The sequence below is a fragment of the Phocoena phocoena genome, chromosome 21 (assembly GCF_963924675.1).
Source record: "Phocoena phocoena chromosome 21, mPhoPho1.1, whole genome shotgun sequence".
Classification (NCBI taxonomy): Eukaryota; Metazoa; Chordata; class Mammalia; order Artiodactyla; family Phocoenidae; genus Phocoena; species Phocoena phocoena.
The window spans coordinates 22,843,217-22,869,040 of record NC_089239.1 but is presented as its reverse complement, the minus strand read 5'-3'; the positions used below and the strand labels follow the sequence as shown (position 1 = coordinate 22,869,040).

General features: G+C 42.9%; 1 protein-coding gene across 2 annotated transcripts in view; it reads left to right on the top strand.

Moving 5' to 3' along the window:
• The window catches only part of SNX25 (sorting nexin 25), a 109,219-nt gene that overhangs the window by 55,421 nt on the left and 27,974 nt on the right, over positions 1-25,824 (top strand). For both annotated transcript variants that reach the window (XM_065899774.1, XM_065899775.1), the window contains exons 6-8: positions 4,177-4,247; positions 21,589-21,770; positions 24,711-24,842. In XM_065899774.1, the coding sequence (XP_065755846.1) occupies positions 4,177-4,247; positions 21,589-21,770; positions 24,711-24,842 (385 nt within the window). The remainder of the gene's footprint in view (positions 1-4,176; positions 4,248-21,588; positions 21,771-24,710; positions 24,843-25,824) is intronic.

Below are 25,824 nucleotides of genomic sequence, written 5' to 3'. Positions count from 1 at the left end.
TCATTTCCTACTTTGCCTCTTGGTATCGAGTGAAAGTGAATTCTACAGATTCACTAATCATCTCCAGACGCCTCCTGTGCGCAAAGCACCGTGTGAGGAGGGCCTGGTATTTGTAAAGATGAATCGCTTGCGGATCTTTGGATTCTTTGGACTCTGTTAGATGGTGTTACTTTATAATTTTATGGATTTGTTTGAACATTTTACCTCTTTCTCAGACGGCGTGTATTTTCTTCAGTACCATTGATGACTTATTTGTCGCAGAGTGTGAATCACTAAGAGTATCGAAAGAACAGATGGTTCAGAATGTTACGTGTGCCTGTTAAGTGTTACAGATGTTAACACTTATTAATGTAGCTCATTAATAAGTCAGTTTGGACTGCTATCACAAATATACCATAGAATGGGAGGCTCAAACAACAGCTATTTCTCCTAGTTCTGGAGGCTGGGGAGTCCAAGATCAAGGTGCTGGTAGGCAAATTGGGTTTCTGGTGAGGGCCCGCTTCCTGGTTTATAGACAGCAGTCTTCTTGCTCTGGCCTCATGCGGTGGAGAGAGCTCTCTGGCGGGGGGTCTCTTTTGTAAGGGCACGTACCACCCTCGAGACCTAATGACCTTTCAAAGGTCCCACCTCCAAATACCATCACACTGGGCATTAGGCTTCACATACGAATTTTGCAGGGGACACAAACATTCTGTCCCTAGCACTCATTAATATTTACTACCAAGCTAGGTTCGGTTGGAGAATCCAAGACTCAATCCCTATCTTCAAGAGGCTTCAAGAGGCTCATGATCTAGTTGGAGAGAAAAAAAAGGTAGCATATCTTTTTTTATAGACAAAGCCACAATTTTGTCTTAGGCTCAGACGTGTGACCATTTTAAAAAGAAAGGTGAGGCCCTGAACACACTGGACACACAGTTTTCTTCGTTCACAACACTCTTTGTGGAAATGTGACTCTTAAAAATAACAGTATAAAATAGTAGATAAATGGGTACTATTATAGGGCAGAAGTAATTTAGGGTTTCAGCAAGGAGAAATATTAATGTGAATTAGGAGGATTGGGAATGACTTGAGGGAAGAAATAGCATATGTAAGATCTAATTAGGTGAACAAGAAGGGAGATGGTTTTCAGAAGGAAAGAGCATGAGTGATAGCCTGGAAAGTGTCTACAGGCTGGGGAGAGCAGTGTGGAAACGGTCGCGGCTTCAGTCCAGGCTTATATGGGGGTCGGGTGAGGGGGCCAGTGCCAAGGTGCAGAGCGAGCGGGAGGCTGGAGTGGAGGCTTCCTTCTCTGGGGGGGGTCCCTGGAGGGGGTGAGCGGGGGTCGAGGAGCTGAGAGTGGGCTTTGAGGAAGGTGTTTTGACAGGGGTGCTCGAAGTGGGCTGGGTGGGAGATAGAAAGCTTGACATCAAGGAGACAGACCGTTTAGCTAATGCAGCTGACCCTCGGGTGAGAACGCCTGAAATAGGGTGGTGACAAGAGGAAGAGGAGGAGAGGAACTTATTTAAAGATTCAAAGGACTTTGAGATTCATATTTATGGGAGGGCAGATATCGAAGATGATGAGATCGCAGCGTAAAGGATAGAAGGATGATGAGGCTGGTGTAAAGAAAGCTTCCTGTGCAGGCAAGAAGGTAAGTCTCTTTGAACTGGCTAAGATAGATAAGCAGTTTGGGAACAGTTTTAAGATGACTTATAATTCTACCATTTTAATACGGATGCCCTTCATTTTTATCTCTGTTTTGCGTTGTAGCCCTGGTTCACATACCCACATATTTACGTATCTGCCATCATAAGCGTACATGCCATTTTGCATTTTAGAATCAGTGTGTCATTAAAATCTATTTTTATGTAGTCTTTCAAATATTATAGGCTGAGCGTTTTCCCCTTAGTCTGATATATCCCCAGAGCTTTCTGAAAGCAGGTACCGTATTGGTGTTGTTCATTTCAGTGTGTCTAGAAACTGATTTAAAAAGTGTTTGTCTAGTGAAAGCATATTGCCCACATAGATTATTCTCATGCTTTTCTTCGTAGAAGTTTCTGCAACAAGCATATGTTTGGAGTTGGGTGACATGTGTTGGAGTTGAGTGAAAAGTCAGTGCTTTCTGCTTAGAGAACCTAAGTCCAAGGTTAAACTAAAGACTTGGTTAAGGAGTGTTTGATGATTCCAGGTGTGTGTATGCTTCTTATAAGCTGTTTCCTCATCTGTTCATAACTGGCAGGAAAAATCACGTGAAAAGCTACTTTTGTGTTTTACCATTAATGGAGGAATGAAGGTAGTTCCATCAGACAACTTTATTGATCATTAATGTCCTAGCAAGGCCTCCTTGTGGAGAACATCGCCTGAGTGTGTATTCAGCCTGGAGATAACTTCTCTATGGATGGAGACTTCAGAGAGTTGTCTCTGTCAGACAGCATTTGGCCGTGAGACATATCGACGCACAGTTACTTAAACAAGTTAGGGATTTATTCTCCTCAATAACAAGATGTCCTGAGATGGACAGGCTGGGGCTGTTTTCATGGCTCAGTGATGTCACTGGACACCTGAACTCCTCCTGTCTTATCCCGTCGCCACGTGGCTTTCCTCCTCATGGCAGAATTCTGTGCTTTCATCCAGCTGCATCCTTGTTCCATGGAGGAAAATTGAGGAAGGACAAGGACAGAAGACTGAAAGGGCTTTTCCATGGAGTCTGCCCCTTTAAAAAACCTTCCTGGAATCCCCTCCTGGCAAGTTCTGCTCATATCTCACAGGCTAGAACTATATCAGATGGCTGTCCCTAACTGCTAGGGAGAAGGTTAGCGTTTTGAGCTGGGTGCATTGCTTTCCCCCATAAATGTGGTCCAGTTAGCGGGGAAAAAAGAGAGGGAAGGGTGTTGGCAACCAGCAGTCTGCCAGAGTCTCCAGGTGACCGCCAGCAGTGCCCCTGACAGCCTGTTCTCTGAGGTGGTGAGAGCGGGCATCGATATTCTTACCGCACAAGTGAAGAAACAAAAAGATGTAAAGTTGTGAGGTGTCCATGAATAGCTGTGACAGATGAATTCACGTCTATCATCTGGGTTTTAGTTGAAAAGCAAAAGAACATATCTTGTGTTCTAAAAGCCAACCAAATGTAGCATTAAATCTTAGAATGCTGCAAAGTTTGTGTTCAGATAAAGAGTTAATGTTAAATAGCTTTATTATAGGCAGATTCTTAATCAGTCAACATAATTAAGGGCTAAGAAACACTCAGGATAGATAAGTTTGGTTAGGGCAATACTTAATAATAATTAAATAGCACTTAAGAACTTGGGGTCATAACTCACCTGACTTGAATATGCTCAAAATAGCCACAATTCTAGGGTTGTACTTGGCACTAAAAATGTAAGCTTTTCTTTTTCCTCACACAGAGGTGACCTCAGTCACATGTACATCTACCTGGTGTTCTGCTCTGGTGGCTGTCAACTCTCTCTGTGCGTGGGAATGACCTGGGGAGCTTAGACACTGTTGACACCGGAGTCCCACTGCAGATGCTTTGAATCTGTTCGTCTGGAATGCTCTTCTAAGTGAGGAGTAATGCAGGAAATCACGAAGATGGTGACAGTGGGACTGGAGGGGAGAGGACAGCTTTGAGAAGTGTGTAGGACAGTACCATCCAGTGGAACTTTCCGCAGTGATGGAAGTGTTCTCTTTGCACGGTCCACTGTGGTCCATGAGGTCCATGAGGTGGCTGAGCACTTGAAATGCGGCTGGTGCAACTGAGGAACTACAATTGTGGTTTAACTTAAGTAGCCCACGTGGCTCGTGGCCACTTCATTGGACAGTGCAGGCCTAGGAGGTAGAATCAGTAGGCTCTGGTTACTGGTAGCAGGGAGGAGAGCAGAGGTGGGGGTGGGGGAGAGGGAGCAGCTGATCATAACCTCAAGGTTTCCCTCTTCATTGAGGGGCCAGGTGGGAGTGCATCCGTACAGGGAATGGAGTGGGGAAAGTACGTTCACAACTCTTACATTCCGGTCTCAGAAATGCGTAGCCCATGGCCCAGCACCCGGACCAACGGCTTCATCCATGTTGGGTGGTTTAATGATACTTGGGCAGGATTCACAGTGTTATAGTTGATTAGTACAAATACAGTCTAAACGCATCTCTGAAAATAGTACTTTTTTCCTATTCAATCTTTTCTTGTTTTCTCTTTTTAAAACTCAGGTATCAAATTGTAGTGGAAATAATCCAAGCAACTACAATTAGCAGCTTCCCCCAGCTGAAGAGGCACAAGGGTAAGATCCAGTTTGTTTTCTTCACGTAGACATACTAAAGGTTGTAGGTCTGTCTCCAGCCTTCTCTCTCCTGTCAGAGCTTTGACAAGTATGAGCATATATTTAAATATTTCAGATTTGTTTAAATAATGGTGTAACAACATAAGAGAAAGTAAGTGTAATTTCATCCTAATAAAAATCTTTGTTTGTAGTTCTGTGTTCCCTTATAAACTTTATTCATCTGTAGTCATAATTTTTAGAATATTAGTCAGTGAGTACATATTGCTTCTGTTCTGTTTTTGAACTAAACATGGTTTCATAATTTTTTCTCATATTAAAATTTAATCTTAATATTCATTGATATTTCTGTATTGGAACATAATCTTGATAGTGATTTGAATGACTTTCGTGAGTTGATGTTTCATAATTTACTTAACCTTTTCCTTTATATTTTTATTATTATTTTTTAAAATATTTATTTATTTATTTGGCTGCGTTGGGTCTTAGTGGCGGCATGCGGGGTCTTTCATTGCGGCACGTGGGCTTCTCTCTACTTGTGGTGCGTGGGCTCCAGAGCACGTGAGCTTAGTTGTCCCTTGGCACATGGGATCTTAGTTCCCCAACCAGGGATTGAACCCGCGTCCCCTGCATTGGAAGGCAGATTCTTAACCACTGGACCACCAGTAAAGTCCCTCCTTTAGTTAAACATTTGTATTGTGAACATCTTTCCTCCTCTACTCTTGTAGATTTAAAAATATACATAAATATGTTCTATAATTTTTTTCCTGTTTATTTCTCTTCAAATAAAGAGTTGGTTATCCAGGCCTTGATACTGAGGAATAATCAAGGTCTGAAGTTGGCTCCCACCTCCCTACAGTTTGCCCGGTGCTTCATTTATGAAGTTGCAGGACATGTTACTCTGTGGAGGGCAGAGAAGTAGTTCAGGATTCCCAGCTGACAGGCACCAACACTACTACCTTGTAGGCTTGACTTCCCACGGAAATCTCCAGGCCCCCTCAAGTTCCTGTCTGGGAGTGGAGGGTCCCGAAAGGACAAGAAGACGTGGGCCAGAGACTCTAACCTGTGCCCAGGTTTCTAATCAGCACACAGAGGCAAAGGGGTGCTTGGAGACTTTTACTTGTTTTTCTGAGTCTCTGACAGAAGGTAGGAGCCATATTTAAAAAAAAGGAGGGTGTAGACTCTGAAGAGGCACTTACTCTTAATCTCAGCCCAGTGAGGAAGATTGTGCAAATGCATTCATTAAAAAATGGTTATTGAACGCTGACTAGGTGATTAGGATTCAGCAGTGGACACTGTGAAATCTCTGCATTCACTGAGTCCCTGGACTAGGCTGGGAGGCAGTCGGACAGTCAACAAGTAAAATGCACAGCATTTCAGACGGTGAGACGTGCCTTGGGGAAAAACAAGTTCTCCCTTCTTGTTGAACTGTGGCGAGGTGGGGGCCGGTGATAAGGATGCTGGCTCAGCCGGAAGGGGAGGATTTTGCACTTGGATAGGGTGACCTGGGGAGACCTCGCCCAGGTGGGGACCTGTGAGCAAAGCCCTAGTGACCCGAGGGGATCTGGAGAAGGACAGGTGCAAAAGTCTGAGGCAGAAGCATGCAGACTTGCTTGAGGGGTGGGTCGGGGGAGAGAAAGCCAGAGATCAGAGGTGGCAGGAGACCCTGTCCTGAAGGGCCTTACTTATGCTGTAGGGGCTTCAGCTTTTACTCTGAATGAGGAAGTCTTTGGAGGCTTTTGAGCAAAGGAGATGTGATCTGATTAGTTCCTCCAAGAGTACAGGCTCTGCTCCTCTCCTTTTCCTCATTGTTCCTTCAGAGAAGATAGTTTATTTTCAGACAGTTTGACAGACATATTTTAAGGAGAACACTAGAGAAGGACTTCTTGTTGCCGCCACTGTCTGGCTTTTCTCAGTGCTTCCCCCTGTTGTGTGTTTAGTCAGAGACACCTTTCTTATCTTCGTTATTGTGTTAGTTTACTAAGGCTGTGTAACAGAGTGCCACAGAGTGAGTGGTTTAAATAACAGAAACATTTTCTCATAGTTCTGGAGTCTCAAAGTCTGAGATCCAGGTGTTGGCAGCGTTGGTTTCTTTTGAGGGCAGTGATGGAAGAATATGTTTCAGGTCTTGCTTCTTGGCTCTTAGATGAGAGTCAAGCAGTACATCTTTGGCAGGACATCTGCAAAGACCTGTTTCCAGGTAAGGTCACATTCACAGGTACCAGGGTTTAGGACTTAAGCGTATCTTTTGAGGGGACACAATTCAACCCGAAACATTATAATTGGTAAGTTCAAGATAGCATTGTAGGGACTTGCCTGGTGGGGCAGTGGTTAAGAATCCACCTGCCGATGCAGGGGACATGGGTTCGAGCCCTGGTCTGGGAAGATCCCACATGCCGCGGAGCAACTAAGCCCGTGCGCCACAACTACTGAGCCCGTGTGCCACAACCACTGAAGCCCGTGCACCTAGAGCCCGTGCTGTGCAACAAGAGAAGCCACTGCAATGAGAAACCTGCACACAGCAACAAAGAGTAGTCCCTGCTCGCCACAACTAGAGAAAGTCTGTGCGCAGCGATGAAGACCCAATGCAGCCAAAAATAAATAAATAAATTTATTTTAAAAAGAAGATAGCATTGTAGTTCCTCTTTTGTGAAAATGCTAGAAGCATTTATTTTCAGTAAGGTCTATAACCACATTAAGGTTTGCTACATTACTTTTCTTTTGGGTTAATTCTGTTACCAGTAGTTAGCTTTTCCTAAATTAGTCTCTTTTAAGTCTATAATAGGGTTAAGAAGTAAAATCTCAGAAAAAAGTTGGGCAGCCAAAACCGTGTAGGCAATTTCAGCTACCGTGTGTCTTCATGTCCAGAACAAAGACAGGTTCCATGGAATCAGTATTCTCCCAAACTGTGTGGGTCTGTATAAGAATGAGGGGAAGTATAAGTGACCCAAAAAAGGTAAATTGGGTTTCATCTAAAGTTAACAACTTGTGTCTTCCGCAAGAAAGTAAAAAGACAGCCCTCAGAATAGGAGAAGGTATTTGCAAATCATGTATATGATATAGCGCTTGTATCCAGAATATATAAAGAACTCATACAACTCAGTAATCAAAAGACAACCCAATTGGATAATGGGCAAAGGATTTGCATAGGCACTTCTCCAGAGAAGATATACAAATGGCTAATGAACACTTGAAAACATGCCCTACGTCATTAGACGTTAGGAAAATGCAAATCAAACCTAATTTGAGATACCACTTCACACCCACTAGAGTGGCTAAAATAAAAGACAGGGTGACACAGTGTCCAGGAATGACGTATAGCAATCAGGGTGTAGATAATGGTGGTGAAAAGGAAGGGATTGATAAGGAAGGTTATAAAGGAAAGACAGCCTAGTTGGCAACTAATTGGATGTGGGGAGGGATCAGATGGGGGGACGTGATGGCGCTGGTACCGCCTGCTGCCTTTACAGATGAGGACATGGCTTTCCAGAGCTTACGTCTGAGGTCCCAACTCCTAGTCTGCTGCTGTTCCTGTGAGGTCCCGCTGCTTCAGGTTGGTGAGATGAGGTTTGGGTGCAGAAGAAGAAGTGCGGGAGCTGGAGTTTCAGAGGGCTTGGTTCTCTTGTCAGCTTCCCAGTGAAACCTGGGCACGTCCTTCACTTCTCTAGGCCTCAGTCTTTAGGTTGCCTGCTCTTGGTGATCATAAAGGGTTTCTCAGTGAAGACGCTCAAAGAGTCAGGAGATGTGTAGGAGTCTGGGTCAGGGGTGAGAGAGCTCACCGGTCCTGGCGTTGTGGGCCTGGGACGACAGGAGGGTGGAGAAGTGCCCATCCGGCGTTTCAAAGCTGGAATTCACGCTGTGGGGAGAGAGCAACCCTGAGGGGAAGTGCTTGGAAGTGACAGCATAGAGGTGATAGTTAATCGTCTCCTATTTCTGTGTATCTTTGCACAGCCCGTTGTTAGGGGAGAATAATGTGTTAAGAGTCTGAAGTGACTTCCCACATAAATAATACCATCTGCTGTCTCACTCTTGAAGTTCATGTGTAGGTGGTTTCAATTTTAAAGAATTAGGTTGTTATAATTTAAGTGCAGGTATTTTATTTTATTTTATTTTATTTTATTTTATTTTATTTTATTTTGCGGTACGCGGGCCTCTCACTGTTGTGGCCTCTCCCTGTTGTGGCCTCTCCCGTTGCGGAGCACAGGCTCCGGACGCGCGGGCTCAGTGGCCACGGCCCACGGGCCCAGCTGCTCCGCGGCATGTGGGATCTTCCCGGACCGGGGCACGAACCCGTGTCCCCTGCATCGGCAGGCGGACTCTCAACCACTGCGCCACCAGGGAAGCCCAGGTATTTTTTTTTTTTAATAAAAAGGAAGGTCAAATTGAACACTCCCCATTGTCCTTTTTCTTTTAATAAAATGTCCAGTAACATATTATTATTGGAAGCAGTTCTTATTTCTCTGTGACCTTTGGAGTTTTGATGTACAGCTGTCACATAAAAAGTTACTTTATCTCATTCTTTCTCAAATTAATCTGTGATCTATTTCCAGACAGATTTTTTTGTGTGTGTTTTTTTTCCTCCCTGTAAAAGGCACTACGGAAACTTTGATTTTTTACCATTAAAAGGCTGCCCTCAAATAGAATCGTTTTGTTGTTTTTTGAGGATAGTGCGATCTAGTGAAAATATCGAGCGGAGAATCCGGGAAAAGCCTCAGTCTGTGTGTTAACCTCTCGTCACCAGCTGCACCTGTCTGCACTGTTTCCTTAAACCTGGAAAATCGGGCTGTGCTCAGAGCGACCGTGTAATGATGCTGCCAGGTTGTATGTGAGGTTTTAAGCAGTTTCGTTTCCAGTGTTGTTTCTCCTTATTTCCATGTCCTCTTTGTGAGCGGGAAACTGAAGACGTTTAAAAAAGAGAATGACCAGGTGGAAGATACTAAGAATACTTAGGATTCAAACTAGAGATGGGGACTTCATTTATGAAAATAGTATATATATGCTAAAGTATAATTTTGTTGCTACATATAAATATGTTTCAGGCAGGTCTTTTTCAACTATAGTGGTTGATGATTAAGAAATGGTATGCAAGTGTGAAAACAGTTTGAGGATTCAGAGGAAAAAATGCTGTATAACAAGTGGGGAGAAATTACCTGATTGTGTTTTCTCTGAAACCTTAAGGAATTAACCAGCTGACTCTGCACTGACTTTTTTCAGGATGATAGAGTAGGGTCGGGGGGACCGCTTTGCTTTGTATACACAGGAAGGTTCAAATAAGGCTTCTGAGCGTCAACAGACTCCAGCAAATTCACACAAAACTCTGTACATGTTTCAGGTTCATAAGTAGATTAGTTTATCTTAAATGTAGAGCAAGTTCCTCTCTTTAACAATGTAGAAATTTCAGTTTGATTCTTTTCTTGATGGCTTTTTTCTTACGGTATCTTGATCTTTTTAAGAAATAAGGTATCGAATGATTTTAAAAGTCTTTACAGTGCCTCAGCTAGTTTAACTGCTGATACAATTCTAGGGAAAGTAAATAATCCTAAAAATAAAACTTTTGAGACCATCTAACTCAGATCCTTGTCCTATGGGCAAGAAAATTAGGTATGATTAGAGAAGGAGGTTCTTAGAGCAAATTCATAGATATTAAACAATTTGAAGCACTTGGTCTCAGAAGTTAAGTCTGCTCACAAAATTTTCTTGCCTCTGACCTTATTTTATCATTCATTCTGGCCAAACATATTGGCGGAGGCCTGAATTTTACCCGCTAACCACATCAACTTCTTGTTGGTGATGGAATTTGGGAAGTTTAGTAAGTCCAACTAGCTAGTTTCAGTGAACATTTTTCCGTCTTCATCTTTGACTATTCGGCAGCAAGTGACATTGGTGACTACTGTCTTCCTGAGCTTTCAACCTGCCCTGGCTAACAGTCTGTCATTCTAGTTGTTTGTTTGTTTCTCTGCTTGCTTATTTGTCTCTATTCAGCTTTTCGATGTTGGAGTTCCTCAGGATTTGTTTCTAACTCTCGTTATTTTATACCTGTGCTTTCCAGTATAGTAACCGTTAGCATATGTGGCTATTTAAATTAACTGAAAGTAAATAAAAATGTAAAATTTTGTTTCTCAGTCACACCAGTTATGTTTCAAGTGTTCAGTAACCCTGTGTGGCTACCGTATTGGATAGCGTGGAACATATCCTTCATCACCACAGCTTCCTTGGGTGGCACTGCTCTGTGTTCTTTGGTTAGTCTTTCCTTTATCTATATGCTGATGACTTTCCAAATTTCTATCTACAGAACCTTTATTCTCTGCTTTTCTACTTACCTACTGTTTACTGCGCATTTTTATTTGGATATCAAAAGACACCTCCAAATGAAAAGGTCCAGATCAGGTCCCACGTAACTGGCCATCTTCTGTAGTTTCTTGTCTCTGTGAATGGCATTGCCATCCGTCCGAGTAAGTCAGAAACCTAGGAGTCCTCCTTGTTCGTTCCTTCTCCGTCATGCGCTATATCTAGTCCATTATCGTCCCACAGACTGACCTCCTAAATATATCTCAACTCGGCTCTTTCTCTGCACCACCATTTTCCACCACCCGTCTCTCTCGAACTAAGGCAGTAGCTTCCTAATTGGTTTCCTTGTATCCACTCCTGCCCCTATTCAATTTATTTTTCATACTGAAGCCAGAGTGATTTTTTAAAAATACAGATCTTAATCATGCCACCCCCATGCTTACCTTTCATCGTCTTCCCATTGTTCTTAGAATAACAACGCTTCGAAGTGAAACCTGCAAGGCCCTGCTTGCTCTGGCCCCATCTTGATCTTCAGCCTCATCTCCCGCCAGACCACCCCCTCCCTCTGAACTCCAGCCAAACTCACTTTTCTCTTTCCTCAACTCACCCCAGTTCCTCCCGCCTCATATTCTTTGCACATTCTGTTTCTTCTTCTTGGAATGCTGCCCTACACTCAGTATCACTCTGCCTAGATAACTCCTACTTATCCTTTATATTTTATCTTGAATTTCTCTGCTTTGTTCACAATACCTCTCCCCCCGCCCCCTGCTGATCCTGGGTAGATGAAAGACCACCTGAGTTCATAGGACCCTTCACGTCAGTAGAGAAAGGACTCCGAAGGATATCTTCCTTCAGAGAAGGAATCACCAGAAGTAGGTCTTCAGTCACTCAGCAAACATCTTGCGAGTGCCATTTTGTATGAGGCACAGCTGTGCAAGGCATGAAACTGTCCCCGACCTTCAGGAGGAGACAGGTGGATACACAAACAAAATCACAGTACAGTTTGATAAATTCAGTGAGAGTTGCCGGTTCGGGATCGAGTAGTGGCACAGATGTGTGGAGTGTCAGCTCTACCTGGGCCAGAGCTCAAGAAAGGCGTTTTCTTAAGGGTAGCAGAGTTGAGTACAAAAGATTGAGTGGCTCTCATACCCTTTGGGCTTTTTGGGTGGCTGCGGCTGGATGCTGCCCCGTGTGCGTTTGTATGTGGGTTATGTCAGCTGAGACACTGTGCAGGTGCTTGGGATGTAATGGAGAGATGAGCCTTGATGGGAAGACGGGGGCCGATCCTAAAGGGCCTTGGGAGCTGTCCTGAGAAGTTTGGGCTTAATCCTGGAGACCGGTCGTTCTCAAACTATAGTGTGTGTCAGAATCACCTGGAGGGCTTGTTAAGATGCAGGTTTCTGGCCCCAAAGTCTGTGATTCTGTGGCTCTGAGTGGGCCCTGAAAGTTCGCATTCCGCACAGGTTCCCCAGAGATGCTGATGTTGCTTATCCAGTAACCACACCGTGAGGACCGCTACTGTAGAGCCAGTGATCTGGTCGCGTTTGCATTTTAGTGCCCAACTCTAGCTTTTTATTAACAATTAGAACAGCCCAGGTAGTTGAGAAGTGGTCTAGTAAAATTAGCTGGCTGCTAGGGTCTCAATAATCGTGTTCCCCCAGAATCCTTTCGTTGAAATCCTAACATCCGAACTTGATGGTATTAGGAGGTGAGGCCTTTGGGAGGTGCTTAAGTCGTGACAGTGGAGCCCTCATGAATGGATTTGGTGACTTATAAAAGAGGCTGTAGAGAGATCCCCAGCCTCTCCCATCGTGTGAGGACACAGCAAGAAGGTGGCAGTCTGCCACTGACAAGAGGGCCTTCACCAGGACTCAACTGTGGTGGCACCCTAATCTTGGATTCCCAGTCTCCAGACTGTGAGAAATACATTTCTGTTGTTTATAGCCAGCCGGTCTGTGGCATTTGGTTATAGGTGCCCGAACTAAGATACTGGCCAAGTGTAGGAATTCTAGTAGTAATGGAACACATGCTACATTTTCCCTGCAGTTGGATGTGAATGAGCCCAGTATTTCAGCTCCCTTTAAAGCTTTCCCCCACCCCACTGCTGTTCTGGATCCTGAAATGTTATCAAGAATAGTTAAAGTGGGGCTTCTCTGGTGGCGCAGTGGTTGAGAGTCCACCTGCCGATGCAGGGGACGTGGGTTCATGCCCCGGTCCGGGAAGATCCCACATGCCGCGGAGCGGCTAGGCCCATGAGCCATGGCCTCTGAGCCTGCGTGTCCGGAGCCTGGGCTCCTCAGTGGGAGAGGCCAGGACAGTGAGAGGCCCGCGTACTGCAAATAAACAAACAAAAAAGAATAGTTAAAGTGATAACTAATTAAGAACCTGCTGTACAGCACAGGGAACTCTACTCAATACTCTGTAATGGCCTCTATGGGAAAAGAATCAAAAAAAAAAAAAAGGGTGGATATATGTATACATATGACTGATTCACTTTGCTATATACCTGAAACTAACACACAACGTTGTAAATCAACTATACTCCAATAAAAATTAAAAAGCAAAACAAAACAAAACACATAAGCTGTTTCCCCGGTAGGAAATAAAGGATCCTCTATGGACAAACAGACCCTGCAAATTAACAAGACTAATGATACTGCAACATTAAATGAATTGTTAAATAAAGAATAAAGTGATTCAAGGGTAGTATTTATTCAGCTGACTGCAAAGAGGGACATAATGTTGATTTGAGTCTGGTAGCAACTGCTGTATATAAATACTGCACTCTTGGGGGTGACGTGCTCATCGTGTAGATGGGGAGGTGTTGGCAACATTGTGTGTATCTCGTTTAGAGCGTAAGTAAAGAGTTTTGGAACTGAATATGTCAAGCAGAAGTGTAGAAGAACTTCAGACTACATTAAGTATGTACATACACACAGTTACTTGTTGATAAGAACCATAATGATTTCCATTAGGAATTATTTTTTTAAATAATATTTCTCATCTGATTTGGGATGTAAAGGTGTCCCTGCCTGAAAGAAGGAGCTACTCTGTAAACTCTAGCGGACTTCTCAGAGTCCTTTCTAATGCTTGTGATCTAACTCCTAGCATTGCAGTAACTTGACACAGTTTCTAATTTGTGAATGACCTAAACTTACAAAGCACCCCAGGCCATTGCTGCAGGGCGCTTGCCAGGGTTTCCCTCTGCCCAGCCCTGATGCTCTGAGTGCGGCAGCGTCCAGAGCCTGCGGTTCCTTCCCCAACATCCAACACAGCCCCATCCCTTACCTGCCTTGAGGGACCGAGGGCTCAGGGCACTTCCGTTACACTCTCTACAGAGAGTGTAGTTTTATATAGTTACATGTAAAATTACACATATATAATTTTATATCCAACTCTGCTCCCACCTCTCTTCTCCCAGAAAACTTTAGTCATCTTCCATTCTAAGACCTGCATTTATACGAATAAAGTTCAGGTCCAGAGATGTTCAACAGGTACCTGGTTAGTGACATGCTGATCTGGAACTTGAAGCCACGTCTCCTGGACTTTAGTCCTGGACTCTTCCCACCGCACTGCTCACTCACACAGGCAGATGCTACGCGAGTCATGCTCCAAACTTAGAAATCGTATGCATCAGAACTGCGTTCTAAGTGTCTATCTTCTGTCTGTTCAAGTCGCAGTTCTAATGTGGGAGAAGGGTTCTCCCAGCAATTTGATGTGTGGATTTAACTGATAGGACGCTATTATTTAAAAAATCTATTGCAAGCATGCTGGAGGGCCTTAAGCCAAAGGAAGTACTGGAAGTTTCAGCCCTTGAGATGTTTAAAGGAAGGAGATAAAAGGTGCGCTGTAGGCACCCTGACAGCGTGCCTTGCCTGGCCTGTGAGGCCCCTGTATTCTTCTCCACTATAACGTGAGAGTCTCCACCATCAGCTCCTGCGATAGGATCTCTGCTTATTCCTCAAATATACTTTCTACTAAAGTGGAGTGACACACTCCAGACTTTGAAATTTCAAGTGTTTGGTGTGGTAAGAGAATCCCACTTGTAAAACAGAGAACATTCCGGCCTCAAGTTGAAAAGAAAGGTAAATATTGTTTTAGTTCCTGGGCAGCTTTTGAGGTGATTTTCAGATAACTCTGAAGAAGTTTGTGACGATCAGTAACTACTGAGAATTGCCATCAGCTTCACAGTAAGAAGGAAGCACCATTTCTCCTTTGGAAACTGGACTAGTCCCTGAGTAAATCCATACCTGTTTCTTGAACCCTCTTCTCAAGGGGGTTTATTGAAACTTGTATTTCAATGTCCAAGAAAGATTCAAAGACTTGTTAGCCTGTCGGTGACGTTTTCTAGCGAGGAACCCCCTAATCCCTTCCCTTGATTGCGTGGGGGGGGGGTGTGTGAGGAGACCTGTGCATCGTGGGGGACAGAACCCAATGCTGGGGAGTCGGGGTAGTGTAGCCTTGCCTTCTGCACTCTCACAGGAGCTGTGCCTCTGTATTAATACTTCTCAGTGGGGTGGGAGGACAGGGGCATTTGACAAGGTCTGGAGACATTTTTGGCTGTCACACAGGGGGAAAGGGATGCTACTGGCATCTAGTGGTAGAGGCCAGGGATGCTGCTAAACATCCCATGATACACAGGACAGCCCCACAGCAAAGATTTATCCACCCAGAATGTCGCTGGTGCCCAGGCTGAGAGATCCTGCTGTGTGTCATCCGTGGAATTCCTCAATCAACCTGCCGAGGCTGTTGCAGTTAGGCTATGCCTTGGAATTTGATAGCGCACTAGGAGAAAAGAAATAATCTATTGTTGATACTTTTGAGTACTTGAAAAATACAGCGGTGCCATTTGAATCCAGTTATACTTGTGCTACTTCTGGAGCCCTTGGTTTGCACTGTAGGTTACTTTACCCTCCTTTGCCACATTGGAAATAGTATCTAACAGTTGTCCCCTGGTGTTTTTGTTTTACTGCAAGTCACTTTACTCACTTAAGGAAGAACTATATCATGGGCAGAAGGCTTACAGCAAAAAGCAGTTCTGTGATGTTGTTCACAGGTCCACTGAAATATCCTTATAGAGTTCGCCTAAGGTCTAATCCAAATGTCTTTTTCCGCAAATGACCCCCTTTCCTTTTGCTCTGACCTCAGTAGCATCTAGACTCTACAGGAAGGAAAGCAGTAGACATTTATAATTAATTGTTGTAGAAGATTATATCACTTGTGTGTTCTTCTCGGCACCCGTGCAAAGAGCCACTGCCACCCAGTGTGTCACCTGCCACTGTTTGTGGTCTCGGCCTTCTTTTTTAAGCTGGATTAAACACTGTGTGGTTAACCGGTTTTTAACAGTGTGCAACATTACCTAGGTCTCTGCAGAGAGACAGCTGCAGGAGTCTCGCTTGAGCTGGGCAGCGCATCTTCCACCCTCTTGCCTGCGCTTCTCTTGGCGTGAAGATTTCTTGGATGGACGGGTTCTCAGGTCACAAAGAAGCGTATTCATCTGCATCGCTGGATTTACTGGGATTTTTGCACGGCAGTCACGTGCGCTGCTGGAGTGCCCTGTTAGTCGTTTAGCCCTGAACATGGCATTGGTTTTCTGAGGCAAAAATAAACAGAATTGTCTAAGCAGCAAGTTGCCGTAGCGTTTGTTAGCAGCAAGCTTTGTCATCAGACAATGGCTTTGCCTTGCCCTTAACAAACAGAATGCATTCACGTGAGCAGGGGACATTCAGGCAGGACTCCAGAATGTTTTCTCAGCTCTGCAGCTGGGTTTTAGGGGAAGGTTTATTCTCTTTCTTCCTTCCCTTTGGAATTTGCCTCAGTTTTTGTCCTTTTAGAAAGACTTTTAAGCCTTCTCAGGAGAAGAATTTGATTGTTGTTAAATGTGTGTCAGTTTCTTTCTCTATATCTTTCTTTTTATTAGTCTGTTTTAACCCAAAATTAAAATTGCAGTCTAGGTTTGTTCTATAAAAGGCAAGTTTTTGTCCCCCAATTTTAAAGTAGCTTAAATGTTATGTACAGAATTTAGAGTTTAAGGATGTATGTTTCGAATGTTTAAAGTAAATGTAACCAATGCAAAATAGTTTAAGGATATGTGCTTTAAATCTATTTAAAATAACTGTAATCAATGCAGAATAGTGGATTATAACTGTAGGAGTTTAAGCTCCTTAGAATCTAAGTATAATGGAACTAACATGAGCTTTGGAGGTAGAAAAATAAATGAAAACTTTTCTGAAAAATTCACTAGTCCCAGCACGTATTTCTTTAGGTATACACACGAATAGTTTTAGTTTGCAATAGGCTAATTGGGGGACAGACTACATTTACTTTTGTCTTCCCACTAAGGGGGCTCTGAAATACGCTTTTTTCCTCTCGAGATGAGTGCTGAGTTAAGTTCTTTGGTCAGGGCCTCTCTGTCAGCCAAGAATAAGATATGCTGAGAAACCATCACTGAGGTCAAATGAAAATGTCTCCTCAGCACATGTATGGAAAACATCCTGTAATACCTGACAGACCCTCTTGAGCGAGGCTGACTGTTGACTTGAAGTCTGCCTGTGACCGTTGGTGATAAATGTCAGAAAAAGCTGCTCTGAAAGACACAGTGTTTTGTGGTCCTTGCCTGAGTTTTTCCAGTTGATTGTTCAGCCTGCCCAGGCGCTATTGTAAGCATCTGCCGATTGACTCTGTGACACGAGGGCAGTGACGACCACCCTAGAGAATTGGAGGTCTCCCTAGGTGTGTAAAACTTCACTTAGACTCCGTGTCCAGGGGCACCGAGAAACACACCACCAACCCTCTTTTATTGTCGCCGGTTCCAGTCTAAGTCATGTGTGTTCTGACTCACCTCCAGAGCTGTGCTCTGACCTGCCCAGGAAGGTTCATACCCATCCAGAGGTCGCCTCGGCCCTGGACACCACCTGAAACAATCCCGCCGTGTTTCTGAAGTGAGCTTGTTCTTCTGCTTTCCACAGTGGCTTTCACACTTTGCCCACTTTCCTCAGGCCTCTGTCCTCTCCCCCTTTCTACGCACCTCCCTGAGCAGATAACCTCCCTCCCCACTTCCAGAAACCAGAACCTAGGAAGGGAACTGCTCCAGCTCCCCATTTGCTTGTGTCTGCATCCATCGCTGTGCCTTGCGTGTTACCACAGTGGAGGAGGTGGCCTTTCCCAAAGCCAGCCTCCTCAGGTGTCTACTGGGTACCCATCTGTCACCTTTTTTTCTTTTAACTGGTTCCTGCTCATCAGCATTAAAACCAGCTCATTTCTTGTCCATTTAAAAAAGAAGAAAGAAAAGAAAAATGCCTTCCCTCAACCCAGCCCTTCCCCGCCTTCAGGTGTGTATGCAAAGCCAGTCAGTTGTCCCCAAGGAAATGCTCAGCGCTCATCGTTTTTAAAAATTAATTTCGTGTGAGTCTTTTGCTTTTTATAAGTTATATAATGTCAGCTTAAGAAAACAAACCATTGTATATGTTTTTGAGGTGATTTTCTTTTTTTTAAAACAATTTATTTATTTGTTTTTGGCTGGTTGGGTCTTCGCTGCTGCGCGTGGGCTTTCTCTAGTTGCGGCGAGCGGGGGCTACTCTTCATTGCGGTGCGCGGGCTTCTCATCGTGGTGGCTTCTCGTTGTGGAGCACGGGCCCTAGGCATGTGGGCTTCATTAGTTGTGGCACACGAACTTCAGTAGTTGTGGCTCACGGGCTCTAGGGCACAGGCTCAGTAGTTGTGGCACACGGGCTTAGTTGCTCCGCGGCATGTGGGATCTTCCCAGACCAGGGCTCGAACCCGTGTCCCCTGCTTTGGCAGGTGGATTCTTAACCATGGTGCTACCAGGGAAGCCCATTGTAAATGTTTTTAAATTAAATTTTTAAAAAGTCTCGCTAAGACCATGTAGCTCGTGGTGGCAGAGCCCGAATTCTAGTCTGATTCCAGACTCTACTGACAACTGTCTACTGCATTTGATGTGGAGGTCCACTAGTGATCTTGGCCACAGCAGATTTGATGGAGGGGAGGGCTAGACACCGTAACAGAGTAAGCTGAAGAATGGGAGGTGAGGAGACTCACCCTGGTTCTCTCCTTCACAGCCAGAGTTCTAGAAAGAGCACAATACCTGATCCACAGCAAGCACTCAGCTTGATCTCTCGGTAACATTTGACACAGATCGTACATCCACTCAACACATTTTATGAGTCCCTCGTGTGTTGCCAGGCACTCTCGTAGGTGCTGATGGTACAACAGTGTGTGAACAGACAAAACGCTACCTTTATGAGGACATACAGGATAACTAAGTCGAATATGCAGTATGGCAGTCGTGCTGTAGAGCAGGGGTCCCCCAACCCCCTGTCAGGAGCCGGGCTGCCCAGCAAGAGGTGATCACCGAGCCAGTGGGGAAGCTTCATCAGCTGCTCCCCATCGCTCGCATCACCGCCTGAACCATCACCCCCCCCCACCCCCCGTCCACGGAAGAGCTGTCTTCCACGAAACCCGCCCCTGGAGCCAAAAAGGTTGGGGACCGCTGCGCTAGAGAAGGAAAGACGGGAGAAGACTGGTGTTTTAGGGTGTAGGTTGCAGGTAGAAGAGAGTGGCCGGGGAGGTCTTCCCTGAACCCTGAACTAGGGACCTGAAGGGGGCGGGGAACTGAGCCAGGCAGATTCCTGGGGGATGAAGGGGCCAGGCTGAGAGGATGGATAGTAAAGCCCGGAGTAGGGAGCTACCCAGTGCGTCCAAGAAACTGGTCACCGTAGACCACGTAGTGTGTGACTCCATTCATACGAAGTGTCCAGGATGGGTAGTCCAGAGACAGCCCTATAATGTAGTGATTCACTATTTTTATAGATTATACCCCATATAAAGTTGTTATAAAATATTGGCTATATTTCTTGTGCTGTATGCTATATCCTTGTAACTTACTTATTTTATACCTGGTAGTTTGTACCTCTTAATCCCCTTCACCTGTGTTGGCCCTCCCCATATACTCCTTCCCTCTGGTAGCCACTGGTTTATTATCTGTATCTGTGAGTCTGTTTCTGTTTTGTTACATTCATTCATTTGTTTTAGTTTTTTTAGATTCCACATATAAGTGAAAACATATAATATTTGTCTTTTTCTGTCTGACTTATTTCACTAAATATAATAGCCCCCAGGTCGATCCACATTGCAAATGGCAACATTTCATTCTTTTTATGGCTGAGTAATATTCCATAATATATATTGGGTGGGTCAAAAAGTGCCTTTCGTTTTTTAAGTAAAAATAAAAGACACATTTTTCATTTTCACCAAGAACTTTACCGAACAGTGTATTCATCCTTTTGTTCTACTACCTTCTGCCATTTTTCAGGCAACTTCATAATTCCACCTTCCCAAAACTTATCTTTTTGAGCAAAGAACTGTTCCAGGTGCCTTTTACAGTCTTCCAGGGAATTGAAATTTTTTCCATTAAGAGAAGTTTGTAAAGACTGAAATAAATGGAAATCTGAAGGTGCAATGTCTGGTGAATACAGCGGATGAATCAGAACTTCCCAGCCGAACTGTAACAGTTTTTGCCTGGTCATCAAAGAAACACGCAGTCTTGCATTATCCTGATGGAAGATTATGTGTTTTCTCTTGACTAATTCTGGACACTTTTTGTCGAGTGCTACTTTCAGTTGGTCTAGTCAGGGGTAGTGCTTGTTGGAATTAATTGTTTGGTTTTCCGGAAGGAGCTCATGATAGAAGAACTCCCCTCCAATCCCAACATATACACAACATCATCTTCTCTGGATGAAGACCGGCCTTTAGTGTGGTTGGTGATGGTTCATTTCACTTGCCCCATGATCTCTTCTGTTCCACATTATTGTACAGTATCCACTTTTCATCGCCTGTCACAATTTGTTTTAAAAACGGAACGTTTTCATTACGTTTCAGTAGAGAATCGCATGCAGAAATATGGTCAAGAAGGGTTTTTTTTTGCTTAACTTACATGGAACCCAAGCTTCAAAGCAATTAACATAAAACCAAGCTGGTGCAAATGATTTTCAGTGCTTGGTTTGGATATTTTGAGTATGTTGGCTATCTCCCGCGTGGTATAATTGATCTCGATTTTTTTTTTTTTTTTTTGGTACGCGGGCCTCTCACTGCTGTGGCCTCTCCCATTGCGGAGCACAGGCTCCGGACGTGCAGGCCCAGCGGCCACGGCTCACGGGCCCAGCCGCTCCGCGGCATGCGGGATCCTCCCGGACTGGGGCACAAACCCGTGGCCCCGGCATCGGCAGGCGGACTCCCAACCACTGCGCCACCAGGGAAGCCCTGTTCTCAATTATTGTTTCGATTCGATTGTATCAACTTCAGCTGGTCTACCCGCCCGTGGAGCATCTTCCAGCAAGAAATCTCCAGCACAAAACCTCGAAAACCACTTTTGACACGTTCGATCAGTCACAGCATCTTCTCCATATACTGCACAAATCTTTTTTTTGCATTTCAGTTGTGTTTTTACCTTTCTTGAAATGATAAAGAATAATATGCCAAAAATGTTGCTTTTTTTCTTCCATTTTCAATATTAAAATGGCTACATAAAAATTCACCAATCTTGATAAGTTGTTTTTTAAATGCACGCTGATGTGACAGCTGACGCATACAATCTAACGAAATTGTTTCAAATGAAGTTAAAGACAACTAAGTGCTACTAGAGCCATCTCACGGAAACAAACAAACCTTTTGGCCAACCCGATAGATATGCGTATCACATCTTCTCTATCTAGTCATCTGTTGATGGTCACTTAGGTTGCTTCTGTATCTTGGCTATTGTAAGTAGTGCTGCTATGAGCATTCGGGTGCATATATATTTTTGAATTAGTGTTTTCATTTTCTTTGGATACATATTCAGGAGTGGAATTGCTGGATCATATGGTGGTTCAATTTTTAATTTTTTGAGGAACCTTCATATTGTTTTCCATAGTGGCTGTCCTTTAGTACCCACTGCGGCTCAGAACGTACCACATCAGACATTAATCTGGCCCACAGTCGCTGTGTTCCCTCTTTTGTACCTTGTCCTCTGAGTGTGTACTATCCATCTATCTCATTCAAGGTAAAGAAACTGCTGCTATGAAGGCTGATCTCCTGAGGGCCAGGAACATGAAAAGGTACATTAACCAACTGACTGTGGCAAAGAAGCAGTGTGAGAAGAGGATCAGAATCCTGGGAGGCCCTGCCTACGACCAGCAAGAGGATGGGCCCTTGGATGAGGGGGAAGGGCCTCAAAGCCAGAAGGTGGAACTTTGTAGTTTCTTGTTTTGCCGTTTCATATTTGTTACGAACACGGCTTTAATCACATAGACGATCTTTTCACTTCTTGGTATTTAACCTAAGACATATATTCCAGAACATAGACTCACATGTTGTTCTTGTAGGGCTCTCAGTCCATCTTTCCTTCTTGACTTCCATACTGTTTTTAGTTTGCTAAATTTTTTGGCCTGAATACAAATCAGGTAATTTCTTAAAGAGTGTAAGTATTTTATTATAGTTAAGAAGCTGTGCTACAGAGTCAGAAAGCCTGGCTTTTAATCCCAGGTCTGCTGGGGATTGACTTTGGGCAAGTTAGTTAGCCTCTCTGTACTCTACTTATAAAGTAGGGTTAACTGGACATACCCTACAGGGCATGATAATCATTAAATTAAATAGTGCACATAAAATGGTAAGTATGGTACTTGGTGTATAATGAGCACTTAATAAACATTTGTTATTACTGGCAGTAATTATTCAGGGGTATGTTTAGTGATGTTATAAATGTAAGAGGAACCCAATTGTGGTCTCTCCTTTTGGGATAAAACATTAGTCCCAAGATCCTAATTCTCCACATTCTCATTAGTACGCCGTAGGTAGTCTCATGAGTGTATCGTAGGTATTCGGCAGCTAGAGAATCTTGGGCCTGGGTCCCTCTTGGTAACATGTTGGGGGTATTAAGAGCACATTTACTTACTCTTCTAGGCCTTGTGGTCCTTTTGAGTGCTTAGGGGGTATATTTCCTAGAGAAAAATTAACCTGCTGGTCAAGGGGTAATACACACAAAACATAAAACTAAGTTAATAGAGTATGCATCATGAAACCAGATCCAGTGGGTTTGGGAGATAGTGAAAAAGGAGTAAATAAAAATCCCTGAGGGGAATAAAGAACAATCTGCCTTCATAGGCTACCTTCCAGCCTGAAATACTTCATGGCCTTCGGCATATGTGACATCCACCAGGACAATTTTTTGTCTTCTGCCCAGAGATTATTGATTGTGGCATCAGCCCTCCCAGAATTTACCAGAAGTCTTAGGACAGAAGGAAACGTGCTGATCCAACAGAAGGAAATTAATGCAAGAGCACAGTGTTTGCTATATGGAAGCCCTTAGTAAATGTTAATTGGTATTACATTGTCTCTCTCTCTATATATATATATATTTTTTAATCATATATTTACAGTAGTGTCAACGTGGACCTACCCAGTCTTTTCTTTCCGCTTCCACACAACAGGCTCAGAATTACTGAGATTAGTTCATCTTACCTTAACACAATGAGATTGAGTTCATCCCATGTTAACACATTTGACTCAGAAGTGTGCAGTCTCCTTATCCTGGTCACACAGACCCACACCGTTAGTGTAGGTGTGAATCAGTGAAAGGCTTATGCAGGCTTCAAGAGAAAATAGAAAACAAATGGAGTAGAGAACTTGGTTAATTCACCAGCTAAGATATGAGCTATTTCAGATGTGTAGTTAGACTTGAGATATATTTGCTGTCATTTATTTGCATATATTTGCACTTTTAGAACTAAACATAGGAGTGTTCGTAAGACACAATAAAAGAATCTAAAAGTGGCTAATTTAGAAGATGTTTTGGACTTGATTTTGCAAGTATGTGGATTTGTATCTAACTTGAAATTCATTTCAATCCATGAAATTATACTGGGAAGACTTCCTTAGAATTGTTGCGAGTCTTTCCTGCTCAGCTCCTCCCCATGTTAAAAATGGATTGCTGTCTGAGTGATCTGTTATTCCCAGCCAGAGTCGACATGGGAGCCTTCAGACTTCTTTGGAGCCTGTACAGTTAGGATTTGTACCGAAAAATGCTTCGCTGGTAGGTGTACATAAAGTGAGGATACATGCTACGGTCTCCCAAAGTTAGTAAACTAAATCCTAAATATTAATGGTCTGTAGCAAGGGATCACTTTTGATTACTTAGTTATCAAAAGTTGTTAGAAAAATGCCTGCCCCCTTCTGTCCACAGAACAGATTGAGGACTTACTGTCAGTGGCAGAAAGAGTTGAACATGCATTGATCTTATGCACTTGATTTTAGAAAGATCTTAACTGGTAACATTTCTGAAATTTTTCAGTCGCCACAATATTAATTTTAAAAATCTTAAATGTAAGTTTTCTTTTCGTTGCAGTATACATAGACATCATTTTTATTACTAATTAATAACGAAGGATATAGGAGTTAAACTCCTTCTAAATTAGTTTGAGGCATTTCTCCTAGTTGAGTCATGAATTATTATGAAGCTCATCTGCTTTCTCATACTATAGCAGTCCATACTCAAGATTGATCTCACTGTGTCTTCAGATAGTGGTTTTTCTTTTCTGTAAGCATTCAAAATAGTAAACAAAGGAGTAATTGTGATACATCTCTACAATAGTTTTATGGGCCAATTAAAATGCATACAAAAGAGTTTTTTAAACGAATGTGATATTATAAACAAAAAGACAAGGTATGAAATCATTTGTAGATTTCCTCAGCTATATGAAAATAGGATGGAAAGCAAAAATGCCAAATTATTAGGTTCCAGCTTCCTGGTCTTTTATATATTTCTCTTCACTTTTTCTATTATTGGCACGATTGCTTTTAGCAATACATCCCATAAGGCAGGGATTTTTGTCTGTTTCATTTCCTAGAAATGTGCCTGATACAGAGTAGATGCCAAATAAATCTTTTGCTGAATGAATGAATGATTAATAGAAAATTGGTATTTATTGAATATGTGCATTTTGAATATTCAGTAAACTTTTTAAATTTAAAATTTAGGAAGGTGAGAGAAGTACTCTATTACATTGACTATGAACTTAGAAAATGACACATTTTTTCCTGAATGTAGAAAGTAATCCATTGGAAGTTAAAGCAAACTGATATTTAAAATTTGATTTTTAAAAACTTTCTCTTAAATTTCCTTCATAGATTCTTCAATTCGAAGATATCTTGGCCAATGCTTCCTACCGAGAGCACTTTCGAACATACATGGAAAGGATGGACAAGAGAGCTCTGATTAGCTTTTGGGAGTCTGTGGAATATTTAAAGAATGCTCACAAGGTAGGATATATAGGCCCAAAGGAATATTAATCACTAGCTGATAAAAACTTGTATGTTAGGCAGTATGTCTGTGTTTCTTAATCAAGCTGTAAGATAAGATACATTAAAAGAATACTTTAAACCAAATATATTATCGGCATTATGTTCTAGCCCATAATGGTAAATAGAATTAGATTTCATTTTTACAAAAAGTGCTTTTGAATGTGTAGTCAAGGAAAAAAGATTTACAAATATTCCCAATTATTGAATTTAGTTTCAGGTAGTTACTTTTTTAACCCATTATAAAAAAGGCATATACTTATTACCCACATGGCTGTTACAATAAATTTGGTCTTATCACCTACACTTCAATCTCATAACCTTGTTACTTTTAATATCATAATGTGCACATTTTACACAACTGTCCTCCTTTTATTTAATTTAAAATAAGATTGTGTTAAGCAAGACAAAAAGTAATGTTTGGTTACAGACGCCCATCACAGCACAAAGCCCAACAATAAGCATTGTGTTTTGCACTTGGCAAGTTCTCAATATATATTTAAGAGTTAAACTGAAGAATGTGAAATATATGTGTGTGTGTATATATATATATATGTCTAAAAACATATATAACAATATGTACAACATATATAATACATGCATCTTGAGAGGCTTATTTATTTTTAACATTTTTATTGGAGTGTAATTGCTTTACAACAGTGTGTTAGTTTCTGCTTTAAAACAAAGTGAATCAGCTATACATGTACATATATCCCCATATCTCCTCCCTCTTGCGTCTCCCTCCCACCCTCCCTATCGCACCCCTCTAGGTGGTCACAGAGCACCGAGCTGCTCTCCCTGTGCTATGCGGCTGCTTCCCACTAGCTATCTGTTTTACATTTGGTCGTGTATACATGTCCATGCCACTCTAGGCTTAGTAAAGTAAGCATAAACAGCACTATGTACATTAAATTACTCATTTGCACTTCATATGAATGTTGCT